Genomic DNA, 22,522 nt, shown 5'->3' on the forward strand with positions numbered 1-22,522 from the left:
TGAAACTGCCACTACCTCAACCAAGAGGAGAGTGCCCAGGATGACCAGCCTCACAGGCCCAAAGCCCGGATGGATTTGGTGCCTGACATGTGGTGACCTGCCCACATCCACCCACATACGGTTCTCCTTCTACCTCCCTATATCCTTGTCAACCAGGGTGGCTCAGTCAGTTAAGTGTCTGCCTTCAGCTCAGGTCATGATCTCAAGGTCCTAGGATCGAGCCCTGCATCGGGCTCCTACTCAGTGGGAATCTGCTTCTCTCTCCCTGCCTCCCCCAACTTGTGCACTCACTCTCTCTCTCTTTCTCTCTCACCCTTTCTCTCATAAATAAAATCTTAAAAACAAAAACAAAAACTTCATGGCCCCAAGGCCACCTGATCCACAATGCCTCCCCTCTGTGCATTCAAATAGGTAAGAGCTTTAAACAACACCAGATACTTGGGAACCCTGGCACCCAGAGAGCTCAGGGCAGAGAGTCAAAGCAGATCCAGGTGATGGAATGAGTGAGTCACCATAGTGGCATGGCAGGCTGCCTTCCACCTGCAGACTGACCCCACCTTCCTGACCACAGCAAGGTCTTAGAGGGAGAGAACCCAGGAAGGATGGCTAACCTTGCACATGGACTAATAGGAGGCACTGAGAGGCTGCCACCACACTTCCTCCCAAATGATGCTCCATGACTGTGGCCTTGGCTCTGGGCAAAGCTGCCATGAGTGAGGGGCTGACCTCATTCCTCATGCCTCTCTTAACAACTTCCATGGGCACTGGCTTAAGGAACGCAAGAATGATCATTTCCAAAGTAAATCAAACATGAATGCTGAAGTATCTAGGGGGTATAAAGTGTGAGGATGTCTGCAGCTTACTCTGAAATGTATCTAAAAACAAATTAAGTGGATGGATGGATGGATGCATGGATGGATAGATGGATAGAAGGCTTGGAGAGGTCTGTGATGAAGCAGACACAGCAAAATACTGATGGTAGAATCTAGATGGTGGATTTGTGGGTACTCCCTGTGCAGGCAGAACCAACAAGATGAAGAGGGGAAGCTCCCATGTCAGCAGCGGGAAGTGGTGGGCTCACTGAGCTGACTCATCCACAAACTCGGGAGGGAAATGCTTCCCAGGGATGTACTAGTGAGAAGACATATGCTTTGTGACCACTAACGCATGATCACATCAGTGAGGGGTAAATTGAGGCAATCCCTCTGCTGCTCTAGGGACAGTCAGGAGCCAAATCCAGAGTCAGCCACCAATCTGAAAACATGTGGATTTTTCTGAGATTCCTTTTCTCTCCTCCTTGACATCACCTCAATGATTGAAAACCCTTCTGAATTCCTTAAGTCATCCAGCAGCAATTCATGGATTTACCTGAGTTGTTAAAACTCATTTTCAGCCACCATTCTCTTCTGGATGAGGTGGAACAACCTTTCAGGGCTCATGGGAGGAGGAGGAGCAATGGACAAGTATGTAGTCCCCAGTCCCCAGTCATCTATGTACAACTGTAGAGATTCATTTAACATTTGGTTCTGAGGCATTCACTAAGAAGATCATGCCTGTAATTTATTTATTTATTTTCTTGTCTTTCTTAGACAGAACCCTTTCTTTCTTTCCCACTCTGTGTCTTCACTGTTGCCCATTCTGAGGTGTAAACCGTTATCATGGCACCAACTGTCCCAGCCATGAATGAAGTACTGAGATGATGACCATATTCTATAGAAGGATTTAGTGGGCACTTGCTGTGTGCTGGGCCATATGCAAGTCCCCACCATGGGAGAGGTCTGGTTGAATAAGATTTTGTTTATGTTCTGTAAGGGTAGTCTTGGATAATGATCAAGTATACTTTGGATTTCCCTGCAAGAAGGTTAACCACATACTTGCTTAGAATGATGTTCACCTGATGCTCCTTTCTTAGTTGTATGGCCTGGAGAAATCTTAATGCACTATCATGCATAACCTTGGAGGCATGTGGATGATTTAGAACATAAAAACATTCACACGACTGCGGATAAATCATCTCAAATCTCTGGGTCTCATTTTTACAAAGCACATTTTAAAGAATAATTCCTGGGTTCTGCTACCTTTTATTAATCAGACACATGCAATTGCTAATAGGAGCTTCCTACTGGCATGAAGTAGCCCATGGGAATGGGTCATAAGGGAGAAAAGAAAAGTAAAGGGCTACTGGTAATGAAAAGACTGAAAACCAATGATTTTACCTGATACCCTAATTTTATGCCTGAGGGAACAGTGGCACAAGGATGGACAATGTCTTTTTAAGGTCAGGGATAGAGCTAATTCTGAGCATGGAAGTTCCCTACTATGCAACACTGCCTTCTCGAGGGAGGGGAGGGTAGGAAATGCAAGGACCAAGGCCCTTACAACATTGGAGGCTGAGCTTTGCCCATGGGCCCCTCATATTTAGAACATCTCTAAGGCTTTCATCAAGGAGGAGATATGTTTGACCTCTTTGTGAACATTATGCAGGACTCAGTACTCGCCCTGCAGGGGTTTCCAGTGCTTGGTTTGCATATGAGAAGTGAGGGAAGTGGAACATGAGATTCACACACCAGTGAGTTTTCACAGAGAAAAACATCAAATGTCACAATCCCAGCAAACTAAAATGTATCAAAGCCTTGTCATCTTGCTGCTTACAGACAGAAGAGATCCTTGCTATCCTTGCTTTCCTTGCTCCAATCTGTGCTGGGTCAGAAATCATCAGAATACATTGTATGTGCAAAGCAGACTTCTTCCTAACTAAGGAGGAGTTGCAGGAGGCAGTCACAGCATCTTAATTATAAGAACTACAAGCACCTCTCTGCAACCCTTGCATTTCTCAGGGTTCTGTTGTACATATCAACATGTTTGTTACTCTTGATGGTCATCCAAGGTACAAAGGGAGGGCTTATTAAGAGAGAAGCCCAGACAGGTTAAGTGGTCTGCCCATGTCACAAAACTAGGCAGTCAGGAGCTGAGTGTATGTTTAGTCTGACCTCTTAACTTCACAGATGGGGAAAAAAAGCTCAAAGGGATAGAAATATGACAGGTGTTTCAACTGTAGGTTCTGCATTCCAGTCCAGTTCTCCACTAACTGAGGACTTGGGTAAGTCATGTCCTCTCTCGGGCACTCAGCTACTCAGCCACAAAAGAAGAAAATAAGCCTAGATATTGACTTTCAAACTTGTTAAAATAGCAAATAAATGGGCTCCATGGGGCTTTTTATCCTGATGAATATGATCTTACTCTATGTGCTGGAAGCAAATTTACTGTCAGAAAATATATTCAATGGGTAGTATGAAATATGAAATCACCACAAACATACCACTTTACAAATAAGACTGAGCTGCTAAATTAAGCACAAATGACTAAGGGCCAATTCCCTTAATGTGCTACCTGAACACTCAGTATGTCACATCCAAGACTAGCAGGTAAAGAGAAGAAAATACTGAGAGTTAAACATAATTTTGTGGGAGATACCGAAAACATAAAATAACATAGCCATTTAAAATCACAGCCTAGTTTGAAAAGATAGAAAATTCTCCCAGATACCAGAATGAGAGAAGTCAAAGCTGAAAGAGGAGGAGTAGAAATAGACTCAGCAACCCATGGGGATATCCAAACCAGAGAGAGAAGACTGATGCTTAAACTCCTTTTCAAGGCTAGAATTAAGATTACAACCCTTGAGCATGACTTAAAGCTGAATGGGCTTACTGCAAAAGGCAAGGAGCTGGAAATGGACTGTCCTATGATGAGTGAGTTGTTAGAAAATCCTACCCCTTAGACCAGGACTTTCAACACGGAACTTCCAGCTTTGGATATGATCAAACTTGGTTCCTGTAAAGTGGGCACCCAAGCTTAAACTGCAACCTTAGTATTGCCAGCCTAGAATTCCATACCAAGATAAACTACCAGTCAAGAGTGACAGTAAAATAAATATCTGTTCACACATGAACAGACTATGAGAGCTAGTTCCTATGGGGCTTGCTCAAAGAAATATTAAAGGATGTACTTCAGTACAAAGGGAATGTAATCCAGTAGAAAGGAGTGAAAGTAACAGGGAGCAAAGAAATGGGTAAACATTGTAAAATCCAAGTATCAACTCTAGAAAGTAACAAGGCAGAATTTTAAAAAGTAGTAAATAACCATAACAAGAATGGAGAGGGATGTGGAATTTGAAGGGAATTTTGTATCTTATGGCATTTTCTTCTTCAGAAAAAAGGATGAGACTGCCCAACAGCCACTTTGATGAACTCGGCATCATCTGTCTTTTCACAGTGTTCTGGGGAAGACCTTTCTTCTCAGCTAGAACCACTGAATGAGCAGCTATCACCACCTTCTCAGGACCTCGCAGGATGGCCTTCCAGTTGCTGTGCTTTCTGCCCAAGACAACAGCGGCCACAGTTCCAGTCCTGATTCTTCAATGGGCATTCTCTGAACTCTTCTGGAAATAACGTGGCCCTTATGGGGTATAGGAACAGGAAGGAACTCACAATGCTGACAGCATTCCTTCAAAGAGCCAGGAATCATCACTCCACTTCCAAGTGCCTGGAGCAATTTGAGTTTCAGTTTCCAGACTACCACCTCCCCAAGTCCCTGTTTACTGGGCCATTTTTCATCCAGAGCACTACTGTCCAATAGAATTTTCTGCAATGATAGAAATGTTCTATATCTGCTCTATACAATATGGTAGCTCCTAGCCACCTGTGTCTATTGAGCACCTGAAATTTGTCTAACCAAACTGAGGAAACTGAACTTTAATTTTTATTTAATTTAAATTACTTTAAATTTAAATAGTGAGATATGGCTTACAGCTACTGTAATGGACAGCATAATTCCAAAGGGTGGGCAATCCCTGAAGGGGTCCATTCTATTCCCAAATGATTCCTGAGAGGTAGCTCCCCACCTTTGCTGGAATCCCTGGAGTGGTCTTTCCTACTCTCTGCTCTGGAGTGTAAAACAGGGCAGGTAGGTAGCACCAACACTCAGCCCCAGCCCCACTCCTTCCTCTGACCACACAGCCCTCACTGCTTGTCTGACAGCTCTCAGCCTGCCCTGCATACTTTCTTGGACCACTGCCCCTCAAACGTTCATGTGTATACAAACCAGAGAGAGATGTTGCTAAAATGCAGACTCTGATGAACAGGTTTGGGATGGAGCCTGAAAGTCTGCATTTTCAACAAGCTGTCAAAAAACATTGATGCTTCTGGTGGTCTGGGGACTACATTTTGAGCAGTATGGTTTTAGGGCCATTGTCTTAAAATGTCAGTTAACTTGGCCACCACACCTAGCATAATAGCAGCTTCCACTAATATGTGTATCTTCTCTTTTTGCCATACCTGTTTTCCACAGGGTTTTAAAAGCAAACTCTATGACAACAGGAGAAGGTTAAATCAGTTTATACAGAACAGATGTAGGAAAAAACTTTAAGTGTTGGTCAAGAAAATAAAATCAAAGGTACATTCATCTCTTAGAGAAAATAACAGCCAACACTTACTGGGCATTTACTATGCACTGGACTTGATGTGACACACATCATGAATGAGGACTATCTCATTTAATCCCCACAACAACCTTTGTTTCAGATTTTAAAAACACACAATCAAGGCACAGAGACTTAAGTAATTTGCCCAGGGTTGTTATAGTGAGTAAGTGGATGAGCCATGATAACCCCCATACTATGCAAGAGCTCTGTTCAAAAGCTCAAGAACAGGGATCTCGATTGTTGAGAGTGGCTGGACTCCTTTAAAGGAAAACATGCTTAAGGAGATATCTGCACACAAATGTTTCTAGCAGCTTTATTCATAATTGCCCAGCTTGGAAGTACCCAGGACATCCATCAATAAATGAAAGAATAAACAAATATGGTACATCTTGCCAATGGATATTATTCATTGATAAAAAGAAATGAGCTGTCAAGCCACAAAAAGACATGCCTAAACCTAAAATGTTTATTACTAGGTGAAACAAGTCAATCTGAAAAGGCTACATGCTGTATGACATTCTGGAAAAGGCACAGCTATGGAGATAGAAAAAGATGAGTTGTTGTCAGAGGTTCAGGGAAGGAAAGAAAGAGTGGGTGGAGTACAGGGGATGTTTAGGGCTGTGGAGCTCTTCTGTAGGACACTGTAGTGGTAGATACATTATGCACTTCTCAAAACCCACAGAGTGAACAACACAAAGAATGAACCTGAATGTAAACTGTGGTTAATAACAATGTCTCAAGATTGTCTCATCAACTGTAGCAAATGCACCACACTAATATAAAATGAAAATAATAAGGGAAACCAGAACACAGGTGAAGTATATGGGAATTCTTTGTTGTATCTGCTTCATTTTTTTGTAAAGCTAAAACTACTTTTAGAAAGTTTATTAATTAAAAAAGAACATGCTCAGTGCACAAAATTTTATGTCCAACTATGGGGAGGGGGGCCAAAACCCTTCCCAATTAAAAACCCCTGTCCTAGAAAACACTACTCATATCCCACCCCATTTCATAGAGCCCAGCAAATGTCCAGCAAGAGTAGATACTTGGCACATTTCTGCTGATTCTTTTTTTTTTTTTTTTAGATTTTATTTATTTATTTATTTGACAGAGATCACAAGTAGGCAGAGAGGCAGGCAGAGAGAGAGGGGGAAACAGGCTCCCCGCCGAGCAGAGTCTTATGCAGGGCTTGATCCTGAGATCATGAGGACCCTGAGATCATGACCTGAGCTAAAGGCAGAGGCTTAACCCACTGACCCACCCAGGCGCCCCTCTGCTGATTCATTTGAAAAGTAAAGCCCTAGCCAGCACGATGCCCGGTATGCAATAAGTGCTCAATAATGCTTGCTGGATGAAAAAACATAAGGCTGGAATCCTAAATAAGACAAAAACAAAAAACAGCCTAAGAATCCAAGGAGAAAGGTTCATGGTCACTCCTCTTCTGTGCTGGTACAGCTGGGGTCAAGACTGTCCATGGTCCCCTCCGGCCCCCACTGCAGCCACTCCTGGTGACATCCCTCTTTCCCTATGAGAATGCAAAATCCTCAAGAGCAACAGCACTGCCCAACTCACCCCTTGTAATCCCAGTACATGGTCAGACCTGGCAGAAAGCAGGTGCCTCTTCAGGGTTTGCTGACATCTCTTTGAAATGAGCCCATGTTTCTTTCCTCTGCAGTACCTGTTGGGCTTCTGGAAGTAGCCAGATGAATTCAAACAATGGCACTAACTTCAACCACATCTGCGCATAAACCCATGGGAGGTCACAACGGAAGGGCCACTTTTTGTGTCCCCTATGATGTTACAAAGCCCCCACTGTCCTTGGCAGATGGGCTTCCTCCTTGCTCTACTCTGCCCACCCACTCCAAAATCAAGGTCATTTGACACATGTGTCCACTTCTTTCCTCACCTCCAAACTCATCCTATTTGCTTTCTCTTTTTCTGCCCCTAGAGAAGTTTACATGTTGCTGATTCATTTAATCTTACTATGTCTACAAGGGAAGCAGATGAGTAAAAGACTGGATGTTGAGGCTTACAAGAGAGGAAACTGAGGCTCAGAGAGGGTGAGTGCCTGCTCAAGGTCACATAGTGAGGTGAGTGAGAAGCAGGCATTCAAATGCAGCTCTGACTCTCATACTCTGCTGGCAAGTTTTTTCTACTAAGCCGCTCCTGTCTAAGCAGTCTTCTGACGTTACAGCTCTATACATGCCACCCAACCTCGGGCCCAGAAACTTTCAACAGCTCCCTCTGGCCAGTAAATGAAGTCCTAAGCTCTTTGGGCTTAGCACCCAAGGTTTCCAGTGATGGAGCTTCAGTCTACTGTCTCAATCTTATTTCTTATGATTTCCTGCAACAAAACCTGTCCTATAGCCACACTGAGTTACTGACCATTCACTTTGCATATGCAGACTTTCCTATGTCTGGTCTTTGTTTACCTCCAAACAGCCTTCTCTTCCCCATCCTTCAGGGATCCAATCAAAGGCTATATGTTTCACAAAGTCTCTACAGGATGTGTAATTGGGAATAATTTTGTTCTCCTGACCATGTGTGGTCCTTTATCTGAACCACTATATGGCACTCACCCACCCACCAGTCCAGTATTGACTGGGGGACTCACATGCACCAGGCTGTGTGCAACAGGGGCGGGGGAATCCATGGTGCATGGTTACATGGAGCTACATACTAACAGGGGGAGGTCAACAGTGAACACATCAACCAACACATGAGACTGCTTCAGAGAGCCATTAGCCCCATGAATAAAAGAAAACAGAGGTTTTCTTGGGGGTCATGGGGTTTAGTGGGGGATGTCTGAGCTCGGGCGGCCAGAGGTAACCTGACTTTGTAGCTGAGATTTGCAGGGCAAGAAGGAGCAGGCCATGGGAATATCTGAGAGAACACTAATCCACATAAGCAGGGTCTGTGGTAGGAAAGAGCCTAGAATGCCCAGGGCCATGTGGGAGATGGAACAAGGCCACAAAGGTGCCACGGTGAACAGTTTGGATGTTAATCCTTGTGCAAGGGGAAGCTGCCGGGGGAACTGTAAGCAGAAAAGTCAGACCTCTGCTTCTGGTCATGACTGAGTGATTGGTATTAGACTAGTCCTCCTCCATAAGCAACCATCAAAGCAGACAAAATAGCAGAGGCAACTGTTTCAGGCATTGAATAACATGCTGGTCAGGGCTGGTATTCCTAAGAGGTGGGAAATTCCACAAGGGTTTTGCCCAGCATTCCACCTGGGAACAATTTCTTCACCCCAGCACAGAGGGCTAGAGTCCGAGTAGAACACATAATCTCACTGGGTCAAGGAGGCTGGGCCAGAGTGTGGGACAGCTGACACAGTTATAATCTATAGTGTTGGGCACCAGAAAGGGGGACCTGTATAGAGTAGGGCCCCAGAAGTCCATGTGGAGGTCTCCTGTGAGGCTGTGGTTGACAGCTGAGCTATAAAGGTCCAGGGTGAGCCCATCCAAGGGCAAATAGGCTACTACAGGTTGAGAGTGGAACAGAGACACTAGAGGCTGGACAGGGAGTAGGGGGATGGAAGAACAGGGCTGGGAGACTGGAGATCCTGCCTATAAAAGTGGACAGATCTGGCCAGCCAGTATTCATCCTTGGCATCTAGCTGAGACACAGAACAACCTCCACTGAGGAGCAAGGACAATGCCTCCAGGCAAGGTTTCTCCACCATGGCATTATGGATATTTTGAGCCCCATAATTTTTTGTTGCAGGGACTGTCCTGTGTAGTGGATGATGTTTAGCAGCATCCCTGGCCTCTTTTCACCAGATACCAGTAGCACACACAGCAGTGACAATTAACACTGTTTCAAATATTGCCAAATGTCTCCTGGGAAGCAAACTTTCCCGGGTTGAGAACCAGTGCTCTAGAGTAAGAATTATAGATAACTACTTTAGACCCATCCTAACAAGGCCTAAAGCAGAGCCCTGACAAACTGTACAGAGGACAAAGAGTTTAGAACCTAAGTCCCACTGAGTTAGAGGGTCTTAAGAAACAGCTTGAGATTTCCACATATCTGTACTAAGAAAACACAAAGTTGAGTCTACAGAAGTTTAAGGTGTCAGCCAGTAATTGAAATACCTATTCAAATAAAACCAACACTCTTCAGAGGAAGATAACAGAATCCAGAGCATCTATAATATAGTATCCGCAATATTCAACTACAATCCACAGTATTCAATCAAAAACTACCAGGCATGCACAAAAACAAGAAGATATGATTGATTCACTAAGGAAAAGAGATGTGAGATTTAACAAAGACTTTAGAGTAGCTATTATAAACACACTCAAGGAATTAAAACGCAACACACTTAAAGAAAAATGCCAGGAAGTTACATAAGCCAGGATTCCTTTTTCAAAGCTCCCTCAGTCTGCAGGGTGAGGAAGGGAATACTGGTAAGGGGCAGGGAGTCCACTTGGAGGCTATTCTATTAGCCCAGAGGAGGCTGGTTTGTGTCTTAATTGTCTGAGATGCACTTGAATTAGTATGTTCAACCCTGGTAGATACTCTCAAAGTGGGGCACAAATTGTGGCAGATGAATCAAGAGAGAACAGGCAAATGCAAGAATAAGTGACTGTCTCAACACTGGGAGCCAGGTGAGCTGGACAGTTGTTCCAAAGTAGAGGTGAAAGGTTTCCTTGGCGGGGGGCAATCAGAAACTGATCCGGTTACTACGGACTGGATTCCTGCACTGGGTGGGCACTAAACCCACCTGATGCTAGATTCTAGGATTCTTGTTAAGTAGTCCTGTAGGTCTGACATGCTCAAAGATGCCAGAGCCAAGATGGGCAGCCCAGGGCTGCAGAGTAAGAGCAAGGCCAGAAAAATCAGATAAGACAAAGAGTTTTAAGAGTGTATCTTTTACACGACCAAGTCAGAGTCACCTAGGTTCAAGTACTATCTCTGCCAGCAGAAGACAAGTGATTTAACCTCTTGGACCCTCAGTCCCCTCATCTGAAAAACCCTTAGGAAAAAGGTTTTTAAAACTCTCATGACCTGTAAGAGAGAATCTTCCTTAGGGTAACAGAACCTCAGGTCCTCTCTTACAGATCCGAAGAATTTAAGGTACTTATATATAGGACTTAGTGCCTGAGTCTAGAAAACAATAATTTTCAGTAAGAATTTGCTGATTCAGTGAATAGGATTAATTAAATGGTGAGTTTGTGAAGCACATCATCTGTCAGAGAATCAGCCTTAAGAGAAACAATAACTAGAATCACTACTCTCACATGCACCAGTTGTGCAGTGAAGCAGTTCTTCAACCACTGAGACTATAGATTAATGAGGGGCTGCTGAAACAGTTCAGAACTAAAACTCATAAAACCTCCCTTTGAGTAAACCTGTGACTGAAAGGATTTAATGAGGAGCCCCAGTGATACACAGAATCTCCTTGGAGTGTATCGGAATTCTGATTCCACAGAGTAGCAACTCTTAAGGAATTTCAAGCAGTTAAGAAAAGAGGAAATGTTCACTACTTCTCAGTGTGTGAGTGAGATCAGTAATGTGTTCCTCATTCTTGAGTTCACCTGGTGACTGGAAGGAGAACACCCGTGTCAGATGAATTCCAACCCCAGTAACTCCCTTCACACTTTTATCGCTGACTTAATTATGTGTGCCTCCCAAGAAACTGTCATCTTTTTGAAGACAAGAATCGTGTCATCTGATTCTGTATCCCCAGTACCTGGTACTGAGGAGACAACAATAAATGCTAGTAGAACAGGGACTCTAACCCAGAATCAAATATACCAAAAGGAAACCTAGATTGATTTTCAGTCTCAAGGAATAGCCCTCATGTTCAGTGAGGTTTGCAATATTTTCAAAAACGTTTCCAACATCTGTAAGTCAATGTCAATATTTACATTTTGGTTTCAAAGTTCAATAGCCAAGAACCCATTTTTCCTTGGATCCATTTAGAACCAGAGTACACTGCCACGAGGTGGCAGCAATTCCATGGGCACATCCATTAGGTTCATCAGGTAAGCTTTTAAATGAAGGTCTTATTTTCCCTGATTTGTTCTTGTGTGGTGGGTAGCAGGAGTAGATTTCTAGTGTTCTGAGATGCTCTCACTGTTTGGACATCCTTCTACCCCACCTTCAGAACTTGGACACCTTAGCCGCAGACTCCAGTTCCCTGCATAGAAGAGACTGACTTGGAGAATGTGTGCACACCCTGGGAAAGCAGACCCCACGCTTTGGATCTGTGACAGGCCTTTCTGTTCTTGCCCTGAAAACACACACTTGAAACACAATGAAGAGTGAGAACGGCAGGAATCTGGGGCAAGGAAAATGTGATTTCCTGCAAAAGCCCCTCCATTCCCCAAAGACTGAAAAGACAGAAAATAAAAATTTGAGGGGAAAAAAAATGGGAGTAGAAGCACTCCACACTTCAGAGAGAACACAGGGCTGACAGTGAAGACAAATAGATGTTTAGAAAGTTATAAGAGACAACAGAATGCAAACTCCCAGAGGACAAAGAAGGCAAGCTGCTGGGTTGCTTCAAGTTCTTGATGAGAAACTTAATTTACTGGATTCACAATAAAGGCACTTGGTTCCGAGTTCAAAGCCTTCCCCTTGGGCTGTGGGGCTCCTACTCATCCTGCCCAGAGCCAGTGACATAGAGGCAAATGAAGAACACCACCAGTGTCCCCAGAGACCTACTGTATGCCAGACCCTGGGCTGGGCACCGAAAACGAAAACCAGAAGTGCTCTTGTAACCATGTGCACACTTACTTCACTTATTTCACTGTGTGGTGGGTATTCTTTTTTTTTTTTTTAATATTTTATTTATTTGACAGAAATCACAACTAGGCAGAGAGGCAAGGCAGAGAGAGAGGAGGAAGCAGGCTTCCTGTGGAGCAGAAAGCCCAATGTGGGGCTCGATCCCAGGACCTTGAGACCATGACCTGAGCCGAAGGCAGAGGCTTTAACCCACTGAGCCACCCAGGCACCCCTGTGGTGGGTATTCTTACCCCAACGGACAGGTGAGAACCCTGAGTCCTGAAAGGTAAAGGGAAAACAGCCTGAAGGACACAAAGCTGGCCAATGGCAACAGAGTGACTCAATTTCCTTTCCTGGAAACTAGATTCCACTGCACTACAAATCCTGTCTCTAGAGAGCTTATGACCGACTGCAGGACATGCTAGGACTACCTTTACACCTTAAAACAACTTCCACGACTCTCTCTCTAGACCTCATAGTTACCCCATGAGGAAGGTGTTCTTGGCTCCCCGGCTCTCCACAGCTGAGCTCTCTTTACCTGCTTTTTGGAATTCTCTTGCCTCAATGGCTGGGGAGACAGAAGGAGGGAGCCTCTGTGAATGCATGTGTCTATCCAGATCAACACTTCATCAGTCTTCCTGCAGAATGCCACGCAAGCCCAGAGGGGCCAGGGACACCCCTTGAAAGGATTTTTCCCTTGTCTAACGCCCCAGGGAGCTGAGGTCCAGAGTGCTGCACCAGTCAGGAGCCCTGTGTTCCTTTAGAAATGTAAATGACATTGCAAACAGGCATGTCTGAACCCCTTGTAAGCAGCAGGGATAGGGAGCTGGAGGCCAGGGCTGGAATTCATGCAGATCCTGTGTCACAGAAAGGCCCCACATCCTTGTCACTCTGGCTGGGATGTGGACTGCAGGGAGCAAGAGTGTCCTATGGGGCAGAGGTACCCCAAATGTTATTTTCCTTCTGTGGGTTATTACCTGTCCTACCCAGCTAATGTGCACAGGCACCAAGACTTAAAAAAACCCCAACTGTATTTCCAGAGAAGTAAAGCTCTGATGATAACAGGCAGGCTTCACAGCTATTACCGGATCGCTGGGACAGGGCTGGCCCTTCCAGCAGCAGGACAGAGAAGGCAAGTGGGGGTTCCATCCAGTGCCTGGGGCACCAGTGGTCAGCTACCCGTGAAGCCTCTGCCCACAGACGCTCCTGAGAAGCAAAAGAGGGAAAGGGATGGCATGGATGTAGCTACTTTAGATCTTCCTCAGTATTTAAAAGGCATGACTTATTCACGTGCTTTGGCATGAGGACCATCACCAAGAACAAGGCGCACGTTCTTCTCAACAGATCAAAGGAAGGATGAGAAGCTCTGATCGCCTCCAACTGTCTTCCTTATATGGATGGAAACCAACCCAGTCAAGGACTAGTGAGGCTCTTTCCTCTTCCTCCAGACTGTGGGCTCTTTGGGGACAAGGGGAGAGGGTCTTATTCATTCTATGTACTGAATATGTGACATAGTAGACATGCAGCAAATATCTGTGGGATGCACTAAGTAACAGCGTTGCTGGGCTCTGGAAATAGGTGAGTGGTACACAGGATCCTGGTTGTGATCCCTGTCCTCTTGGAGTTGGCAGCCTAGAGAAGACTCCCAGGAAGTGCTCATTTTACCTCTGCTGGTCCTCAGTCCACCTAAGAGCAACACCACCACCTCCCCCACCCCCCCCCCACCAACACACACACTTCTGGGAATGGCTAGAGCAGTGTAGGGAACTGATGGGGCTCTGAAGCCGGAGACCTGACCGTCTCTGGCAGCGGCCCCTCTGACCAGCCCCAGTCCCTGGGGCTCACCTCCTCCATCCCCTCTCCTTCCTACGTGTTTACCCACAAGAGACCGTTTTGTAGCTCCGCCATCAACCCTTTTGTCCCTGGTAGCTGCAGGAAGCCTGAACACTGTGACTTCTAGATCAACCCCAAGAAACAAGGCTGTTCACACCCCTCGACAATCCAAACCACTAGACCTCCCTGGGAACTTTTCTTCCTGGTGCACATCAGGTACCTGAGTACCACATCAGGCTTCCTGCTCTACAAGGAGCCTGTTTCTCCCTCTGCCTTCCACTCCCCCTGCCTGTGCATGCTCTCTGACAAATAAATTAATAAAATCTTTATCAATCAATCAATCAATCAATCAATCTTCTTCATTAAAAACCCAGGTCCTGAGCAATCTCCTCTGGGCAGAAATACTGCCCACATGCTGCTGCATTTTGATACTACAAGAAGGAAGATGTTCAGGGGGTCTCCTCCCTGCAGAATACCATGGGAAGCCTAAGCATGGATTCCTCCAGACTTCATCTGATGATGGAAATAGACTACATTCAAGGGTGTAAGTGCTGAGTCCTCTGAGCCCTTCTAGTCAATCACTCAACATGTGTGGGGTCTTGGAACCCTCGATACAAGGGGTCATATGGTTTCTGTCTCATCTACTCCACATTGCCTCTGGGTTATGCCTTCGAGCAGCCACAAACAACATGGCTCCGTTCCAATAAACCTTTATTTATGAAACAAGGGCAGAGGGCTGAATCTGGCCTGTAAGGCAGTTTGTCAACCCACGTTCACAGAAAATGCAGGATTCTCTGGATCTACTTTGAAACTGCTGACTGAATTCAATCTTTTCATGTCATTGGTGGGAACACTGAGGCCCAGAAAGAAGTTGTCCAAGGTCACTCAGGATCAGCAGCAGAGCCAGAGGAAGACCAGGTCCAGACTGCTGGCCCAATGTGCTGGCCACAATTCCAAGTGCCATTCCACAGAACAGCCTTGCAGGTAAGTGCTGGCCTGGGAGCCAAGGCCTAAGAGGACAGAGATGGCAGGAGACTGGGATGGTGTGGGCAGGCAGTGTGAATGGTGGACTATCAGGCTTCACTTCTGTTCTGTGTGTGGGTGTGAGTTTGTGGCACACACGTGTGCATATGTGTAGATAGGCCTCTATGGTTATAGGTGGTGGCTGGGTTTTCCCAAACTTTTCTGATCATCAGAATCTCCTCTACAGCTTTCTAATAATATAGATGTGCAGTTTCCATCCCATAACCGCTGAAATTGCACTTTTAACATGTTCCAAGGTGTTTCAATGATCATTGAGGATTGGAAACTCTGGGTGATGCTCAGAATCTCTTGCCTGACCTTGAGGACCAGGATAAGAAAGCCCATGAGTAGAGGAAAGGACAGGAAATCTGTCAAGAATTTGTGGATCTAACACAAATGCACAGACCAGTGATTCTGGAAATAGGTTTTCCAAAACTGATTCTCCAACTGAGCCTTTGCCATCATAGGTTGGCATTGGCAAGGCCAACAGTCAGGAGCTCATTTCCTTCTTCCTAGGGATTCTGCATGCAATTCAGGATGCTGCCTTGGATGCCTGATGGTGCCCTGAGGCTCGGGGGCCCCTCACAGCACAGCAAACTGAGATAGAAATGAGTACACATTGCCACTCCACCATGGACCTTAATCACTGTAATGAGTACAGCTGAGCTACAGTAACTCACCCTCCATAAACCTTCCCATCCAATTTCTCCTAACAGGGGATGGCTGGAAGCCACAGACTGCACACTTGGAATTTCTTACAGGCTCATCTTCTATGAATACAGATTCCACATTCTAATGCATGATCCATCTATGTTTGTTTTAGTAGAAATATGGGTACCTCTATGTTCATCGTGGCATTATTTATAATAGCCAAATTGTGGAAGCAGTCCAAGTGTCCACGGAGAGATGAATGGATAAAGAAGTGGTGTAGAGACACAATGGAATATTATTCAGTCATAAAAAAGAATGAAATCTTGCCATTTGTGACAACATGGATGGACCTGGGGTACTACACTAAATGAAATAAGTCAGAGAAAGACAAATACTGCATTTCACTTATATGTGGAATCTAAAAAAAAAAAAAAAAAAAATGAACAAAACAAAACAGAACCAGATTCCTAGATACAGAGAACAATGTGGTGGTTGCTGGGGAGTGGGCAGTCAAAATAGGGGAAGGGAATTAAGAGGTACAACTTCCAGTTATAAAATAAATAAGTCACAGGGATACAAGGTACACTATATTAGCTATAGTTAATAATATATAACAACTTTGTAGGGTGACAGACAGTAGCTAGATTTATCATGGTGATCACCTCATAATGTATAAAAATGGTGAATCCCTGTGTTGTACACCTGAAACTAATGTAACATTATATGTCAAGTACACTTCAGTTAAAAAAAAAATGGATGTCTCCACATCCATCAAGTGTCTTTGAGCACATTATCTGACATACACACTGGGATTACCTGGTGACCTTTAGAAGATCCTGATACCTAGGACCCACCCCCAGAAAATTTAATTTAATTGGTCTGGGAATTGGGATTTTTCGAAAGTTTCCAGGAGCTTCTAACAAGTAATGAGGCTGAATACTCCTGGGCCTGCAAGATGTTTGGTTTCATCTCTCGTCTAATGTACCCCCAGGCACACCCCCACTACCCACTTAGAGAAGTTTAGGTATAAACAGTCACTATCCACTACACATATACAACAGCCAATGCCTTCCTGGATACAACTAACAGGGGAGCCAGTCTTCACCAATTATCTTCTTTCTGTGAGCTACACCCATAAGAAAAATCAATCACCAACACAGACCCAGTTCCTCTGGCTGAGATGCATGGCTGCAGGGATCTGAGATCTTAGGTGGAAGGAAAACATGTGTTTTATTGTCACTAACCTCTGAAATTCAGCACTTCTTCAATTATGAAGGCAGACAACAAATTACAGTATTGTTAGCAGTAGAAATTCCAGATACTTTCATATCACAGTACAGATATCTCCAAAGGTCTTTTATGATCATCACTACTTTGAAATCATGAAAATGACTGGACCTATTGCAGAATCTTGTTATTTGATATATTGATAAATGAGCACATACTTTATTACCACATCACAAATTCGTTTTTTGTTAATGTTAATGCGTGCATTGAAAATTATTGCTGTGAGAAGGGGTCCACAGGATTCCACGTACTCAGCCAGCTGGTGAGCCCCTGGGTTAGTAGCAGAGGCCCACAGAAGGCTTCCCAGGTGTGATGGGCAACTGGGCATTGAGCAAGCAACTCTTACCTGTGGGTCAGAGAGCCGGGAGAGGTCGGGGTACAGGTAGAACTTGATGCCTTCGGAGGCCCCGGGCAACGTGACCCCTCGGATCAGGAGGATCAGAAGCATGACATATGGAAATGTTGCAGTGACGTACACAACCTGCCCAGGGGAGGAGAGGAAAGGATCAAGAAGGGGTGACGGTGTGGGGGCGACATGGCAGGCTCCTAAATCCCGACCTGGAGCAAAGGGCTTCCCAGTGCAGGGATACATGATCACCCCACATGGCTTCTTCTCCCACCTCATCTCTCACCATCTGGACCCTTCAAGGGCCAGTTCCTTCAGTGAGTATCTAGTGAATGTCGACAAAGATGCTTGAGATCAGTGCTTTTCAGTCATTTGTGGCCGTACCCCACAGAAGGTAATACACAGGATATCAAATTTCCATGCACATCGAGCTGAAACAGGATGTTTCACAAAATACTCACTCTTCCATGTGTGATGCACTCAATATTTTCTATCATATCTGATTTCTTATTTTTAAAAAAGAGCTGGTGATGATGCTCTAAATGCAAGTCACAATTCACCAACAGGCCATGATCCACATTTTTAAAAAACAACGCTCTTGAGTAAAATCGAGTTTTCACATTCAAGGATAGGATAGAAAAGTGCAAGAGAGGAGTCAGGGAGGGCACTGTCGGGGGTGAGAAAGACCCAGTGTGTGCCAGGACTGATTTCCGTGGGGTGTGTCTGGAGGACCCAATGAACCTGGACCCAATGAACCCTTTCAGCCCACACATTCTGTGCAAGTAGCAAAATCCCCCCTGGGTTTCTTTATACAAGAACTGTTTACAAGGAAACAGCCACACGTTCTAGACTCTGGGAGTTCCTGTCCTGGGGCCACACCTTCACCTGAGGTCCTGGCAGGACTCGGTGTCCCCTCCAGCTCTCACTTTTTTGTCACGTTCTCCTCTGAAATAACTTGGTCATGTCCTCTCAGTGGGGCCTGCCTCTTCCATCTGTTTAGATCAGCAACTTGTCAACATGTGGGGGCCACGGACACTTCTGAGGATCTGAGGACAGCTACAGACTCTCGGCCCTTTCCCACAAAGGTGCACAGACACGGATATGTGTCCAGCTTTCGGACTGGTTCAGAGACTCAGTGTGCTCTACGACCTATGGTCTTAATTCTTCTAGTGGAATCGTTTCTCAGCCCAGGGTTTCTTTTACAGCAGTCCAGTCCTTCACTCTGTGCGTTTATTCATTTACTCACTCCTCCCCTACTCACTCACTCACACACCCAGAACACTCCTACGTACCAAGCACTGAGTTAGATTCTGGAATACACAAATAAGAATGAGTCTTGAATGGAAGTTTCTGCTTCAAGAGGCTTCCCCACTAGGAGAACAGACAGACATGTAGGTAATGCATTATGTGATCAGGGGAGAAAGTAAAGGATGGAGGAGCACAGAGGAACTAATTACAGAGGCAGTCAGGAAGGGCTTCTCCAAGGAGGTGATCCAGGGATTGGCCCATAAAGGATTAGCAGAAGTTGAGGACATGGGAAATGGGGACAGAGGAAAGAAGAGAATAAAATCCTATTAAATGCCAATCACTTCACATGTGACAATAGAAATAGCCACATTTATACAGCATTTCCTCCTGGATTTTTTCCTTGCATTATTTATTTTATTTTCATATAAATTAACATCTTAGAAAAACTGAAATAGAAACGCTAAATACAGAGGGTGCCTGGGTGGCACAGTCAGTTAAGCATCTGCCTTCTACTCAGGTCATGTTCCCAGGGTCCTGGGATCAAGCTCTGTGTCCTGGCTGCCTGCTCAGCGGGGAGCCTGCTTCTCCCTCTGCCTGCCGCTCCTCCCCCTACTGGTGCTCTCTCATTTGCTCTGTCAAATAAATAAGTTTTAAAAATCTTTATTTTTTTAAAAAGATTTTATTTATTTATTTGACAGACAGAGATCACAAGTAGGCAGAGCAGCAGGCAGAGAGAGAGGGGGAAGCAGGCTCCCTGCTGAGCAGAGAACCCAATGCAGGGCTGGATCCCGGGACCCTGAGATCATGACCTGAGCTGAAGGCAGATGCAAACTGACTGAGCCACCCAGGCATCCCTCCGTCTGGTCTGTTTTGAGCATACTGGGCCACCAGGGTGTCATTAACGGGTCACTTATAACCTGGCCAAATGAGCCCTGACCATGCCCTCAGCAATACACATGGATGCGGACTGTTTCAAGGTCCAAACTGGCATGACTTACTAAATGGCTAAGGATTCTTCTGAAGCAATCCCATTGTTTAGAGCTCTAAATGCATGCTCTGCTTCTACATTACATTGAGGAGAACTACACTCCCTCCACTGAAATCCACACCTTCATTTTTACAGTTTTTAAAATAAAACCATAAGGGAAAGAAAATATTCAGATGAACTGTCCAAAGACCACAGTGCAGACAATGACTTAGGCTGCCAAAATGAAACCACTGGCTGGCAGGCGTTAGCTAGAAAAAATCCCTTTGTGAGCTGAGGTTTGAGAGCTTTGAGTCAGGGAACAAAAGGTGGCTTAGGGGCATCATTATGTAATGGACACAAGTGGAGAATGGTATGAAAGTCGAAAATGCAATGCTGAGGACAGCCTGTATCTGACACTGGTCCCAGTTCTCCCAATAGCCCCTTTAACCCTCAACTATACTAGATACCTGGACAATATCTTTGATCTTTCCTGAGAACAGCCATAGACTGTGCAAACAATACAGACCTTGTCATTAAGAAATTGCACATAAAAGGCATGCACGCCGCCACATCCTGCCTGTGCTCATGGCAGACATCACCAATTGATCACAATACTCTCTGAAGTTAAGCCTGGATGTAGCTAAGCCTCAAGACCCTCCACAGTATTCTGGGCAGCCTCCATAATCAACTGGGAAGAAATCCACTATCTTCTACTCTTGCTCTAGCCCATTTTTTCACTGATGCATTCACAGTGTCCTGCAGGCCCTTAGTCCCTGTCCCCAGAGTGGTAAGACCCAGATCTCCTGCTCAAAGAAAGAACTGCTGACATGCCTGAATGACATTCCTGGGATCATGACACCCACCGGACTAATGTGAAACATGAAAAGGAGGCTAGAGAGATGGGCTGGAAGCTTCTTTATGGATAGTTTCAGCCTTTTGGCTCTGACAGCGGGGTTGAAGCTGGGTTTCCAACGCTAAGCAGGAATTGGAAAGGCTGAGTCCGCCAAGGAAGATGTCAAACTAGCCAACAGTGAGGAAATGGGCTGAGAATACTGTCTCCCAGGCTGTGCTCCAGGTGTTCAAACTGGAGCCTGCCTCCCCTCTTCCCCCAAATTCTTCCGCATTCAATCAGGGGCAGCAAGTCCTGACAACTTAATCTCCAACTATATTCTGACATGACACCCCCTCTTCAGCCCCATGACTGGGAACTTGTGTCATCTTTCTCCTCAGTCCAGTGACAGCCCCATGCTATCCACACTGCAGCCTGGGTTTCAAAACTGAGTCCAGCATGTGTCTTCCTGGATTAACTTCCATTCAAGGTTGTGGGATATAGTGCAAAAGGTTGGGGTCTGAGTCAGATGACCTGTGTTTAACCTTGACTCTGCCCCAACTTGCTGTGTGACTTGATTAGCTTCCATCCTTCCCCCAACCACTCTGTTCTCTGCTGTGCCAGCTTCCTTACCCTCAGGGAGTGTGCCAGCCTCCCTGAGGGTAAGTCCTCCTTATCTTACCTAAGATAAGTCTTCCTTATATTTTCATGTCCCCCTTTATCTGTAACACCCAGTCCTAGGTATTCATCCTGAGTATATCTGAAATCCCACAAGGCTAGGACTCCTTCAAGCCAGGGACCCTGCCTTCTAGGTGCAATATCATTGTCCTACCTGCTTTATATGTCAGGCAGCTGAGGCCCAGAGGAGTGGAGGAAGCACAGTAGCCCCCTACCCTTACACACGGAAGATAATGTACCAAGACCCCCACAGGATGCCTGAAACCACGGGTAATACAGAATGTTATATATGTTTTTTTCCTGTATGTCCATACCTATAACAAAGTTTAATTTATAAATTAGGCAAAGTAAAGTGAAAAATAATAACAGAGAATAAACTAGAATAATTATAGCAATGTACTACAATAAAAGTTACATGAATGTGGTCTCTCTCTTCCAAATATCCCACTGTACTATACTCGTCCTTGAGTGATGCTGGCATGATAAAATGCACATGTGATGAGAAGTGAGAGGAATGGCGCAGGCACTGTGACACAGCGTTAGGCTACTACCAGCCTTCTGACATCAGAAGGATGATTGCTGCTTCCAGTGAGGAACTGGAATGGGCAAAAGTGAAACCATGAATGGGGGGTGGTGGATACTGTACCTCAGTCTCACCTCAGGACCCATCCTCTTAGCCTGGAAGCCATGCCATCTGCCCATAATTGTTGAGGGGTTAAAGTACCACGTCCTCCCCAACTCCCTACCCCACCCGCCTCCCCATCACTCTGGCACCCTCTGAGCACCTCCAGCAGCTCTCCATCAGCTGTGTTATTGCCTTGTAAGCTTCAGATTTCTAAATCATAACCTCCTTGAGGTAAGGGAGCTTTGTCTTTTACTTTCCTTGCTGTATCCAGTGCCCAGGACAGTATAAGGTACATAAAGCATGCTCAATAGATATTTGGTGGAAGGATAAACAAATTAGCAGGCTGAGATCCTGGATCCCAAGGTTAGGCTGCAGGGCCTCAGAACACCACTGCGTGCTCTGTCCATATGAAATGCTAGGTCCATAAAATGGGATTCAGAAAATTGAATCTGATTTTTTAAAAAAAGATGTATTTATTTATTTGAGAGAGAGCACACACATGCAGAAGGACAGGGAGAGAGAGCAAGAGAAGAGGGTTTCTAAATAAGGAAGAGACTTGGCTTCAAAAGACAGATCCGTCCAGATACAGAGGGCAAGAAAGTTCAGATACAAGGTAATCCACAGCTAAGTTCATCACTTTCAAGAGGCCTGCAGCTACAGAATTCTCTGGATGAGCTAAGCAGGCCTCAGGAATTATGGTAAATTATGCAGTGTTTGGTGAAAGACACAATAAGTCACTGAGAAGGTACGATAAAGGCTGGCTGCTTCCGGCTGCTGCCAGCGATGGCTCCGACCCTGAGAGGTGGGTGTGGAAGAAGGAGGGT

The 22,522-nt window shown here is 45.2% G+C and overlaps 1 protein-coding gene across 1 annotated transcript in view; it reads right to left on the bottom strand.

Annotated features, from left to right (window-relative positions):
- SLC6A11 (solute carrier family 6 member 11) overlaps positions 1–22,522 on the bottom strand; it is a 126,365-nt gene that overhangs the window by 49,785 nt on the left and 54,058 nt on the right. Inside the window, exon 6 of the mRNA XM_047744689.1 lies at positions 17,352–17,486. Coding sequence (XP_047600645.1) covers positions 17,352–17,486 — 135 coding nt within the window. The remainder of the gene's footprint in view (positions 1–17,351; positions 17,487–22,522) is intronic.

The sequence above is a fragment of the Lutra lutra genome, chromosome 1 (assembly GCF_902655055.1).
Source record: "Lutra lutra chromosome 1, mLutLut1.2, whole genome shotgun sequence".
Lineage (NCBI taxonomy): Eukaryota > Metazoa > Chordata > Mammalia > Carnivora > Mustelidae > Lutra > Lutra lutra.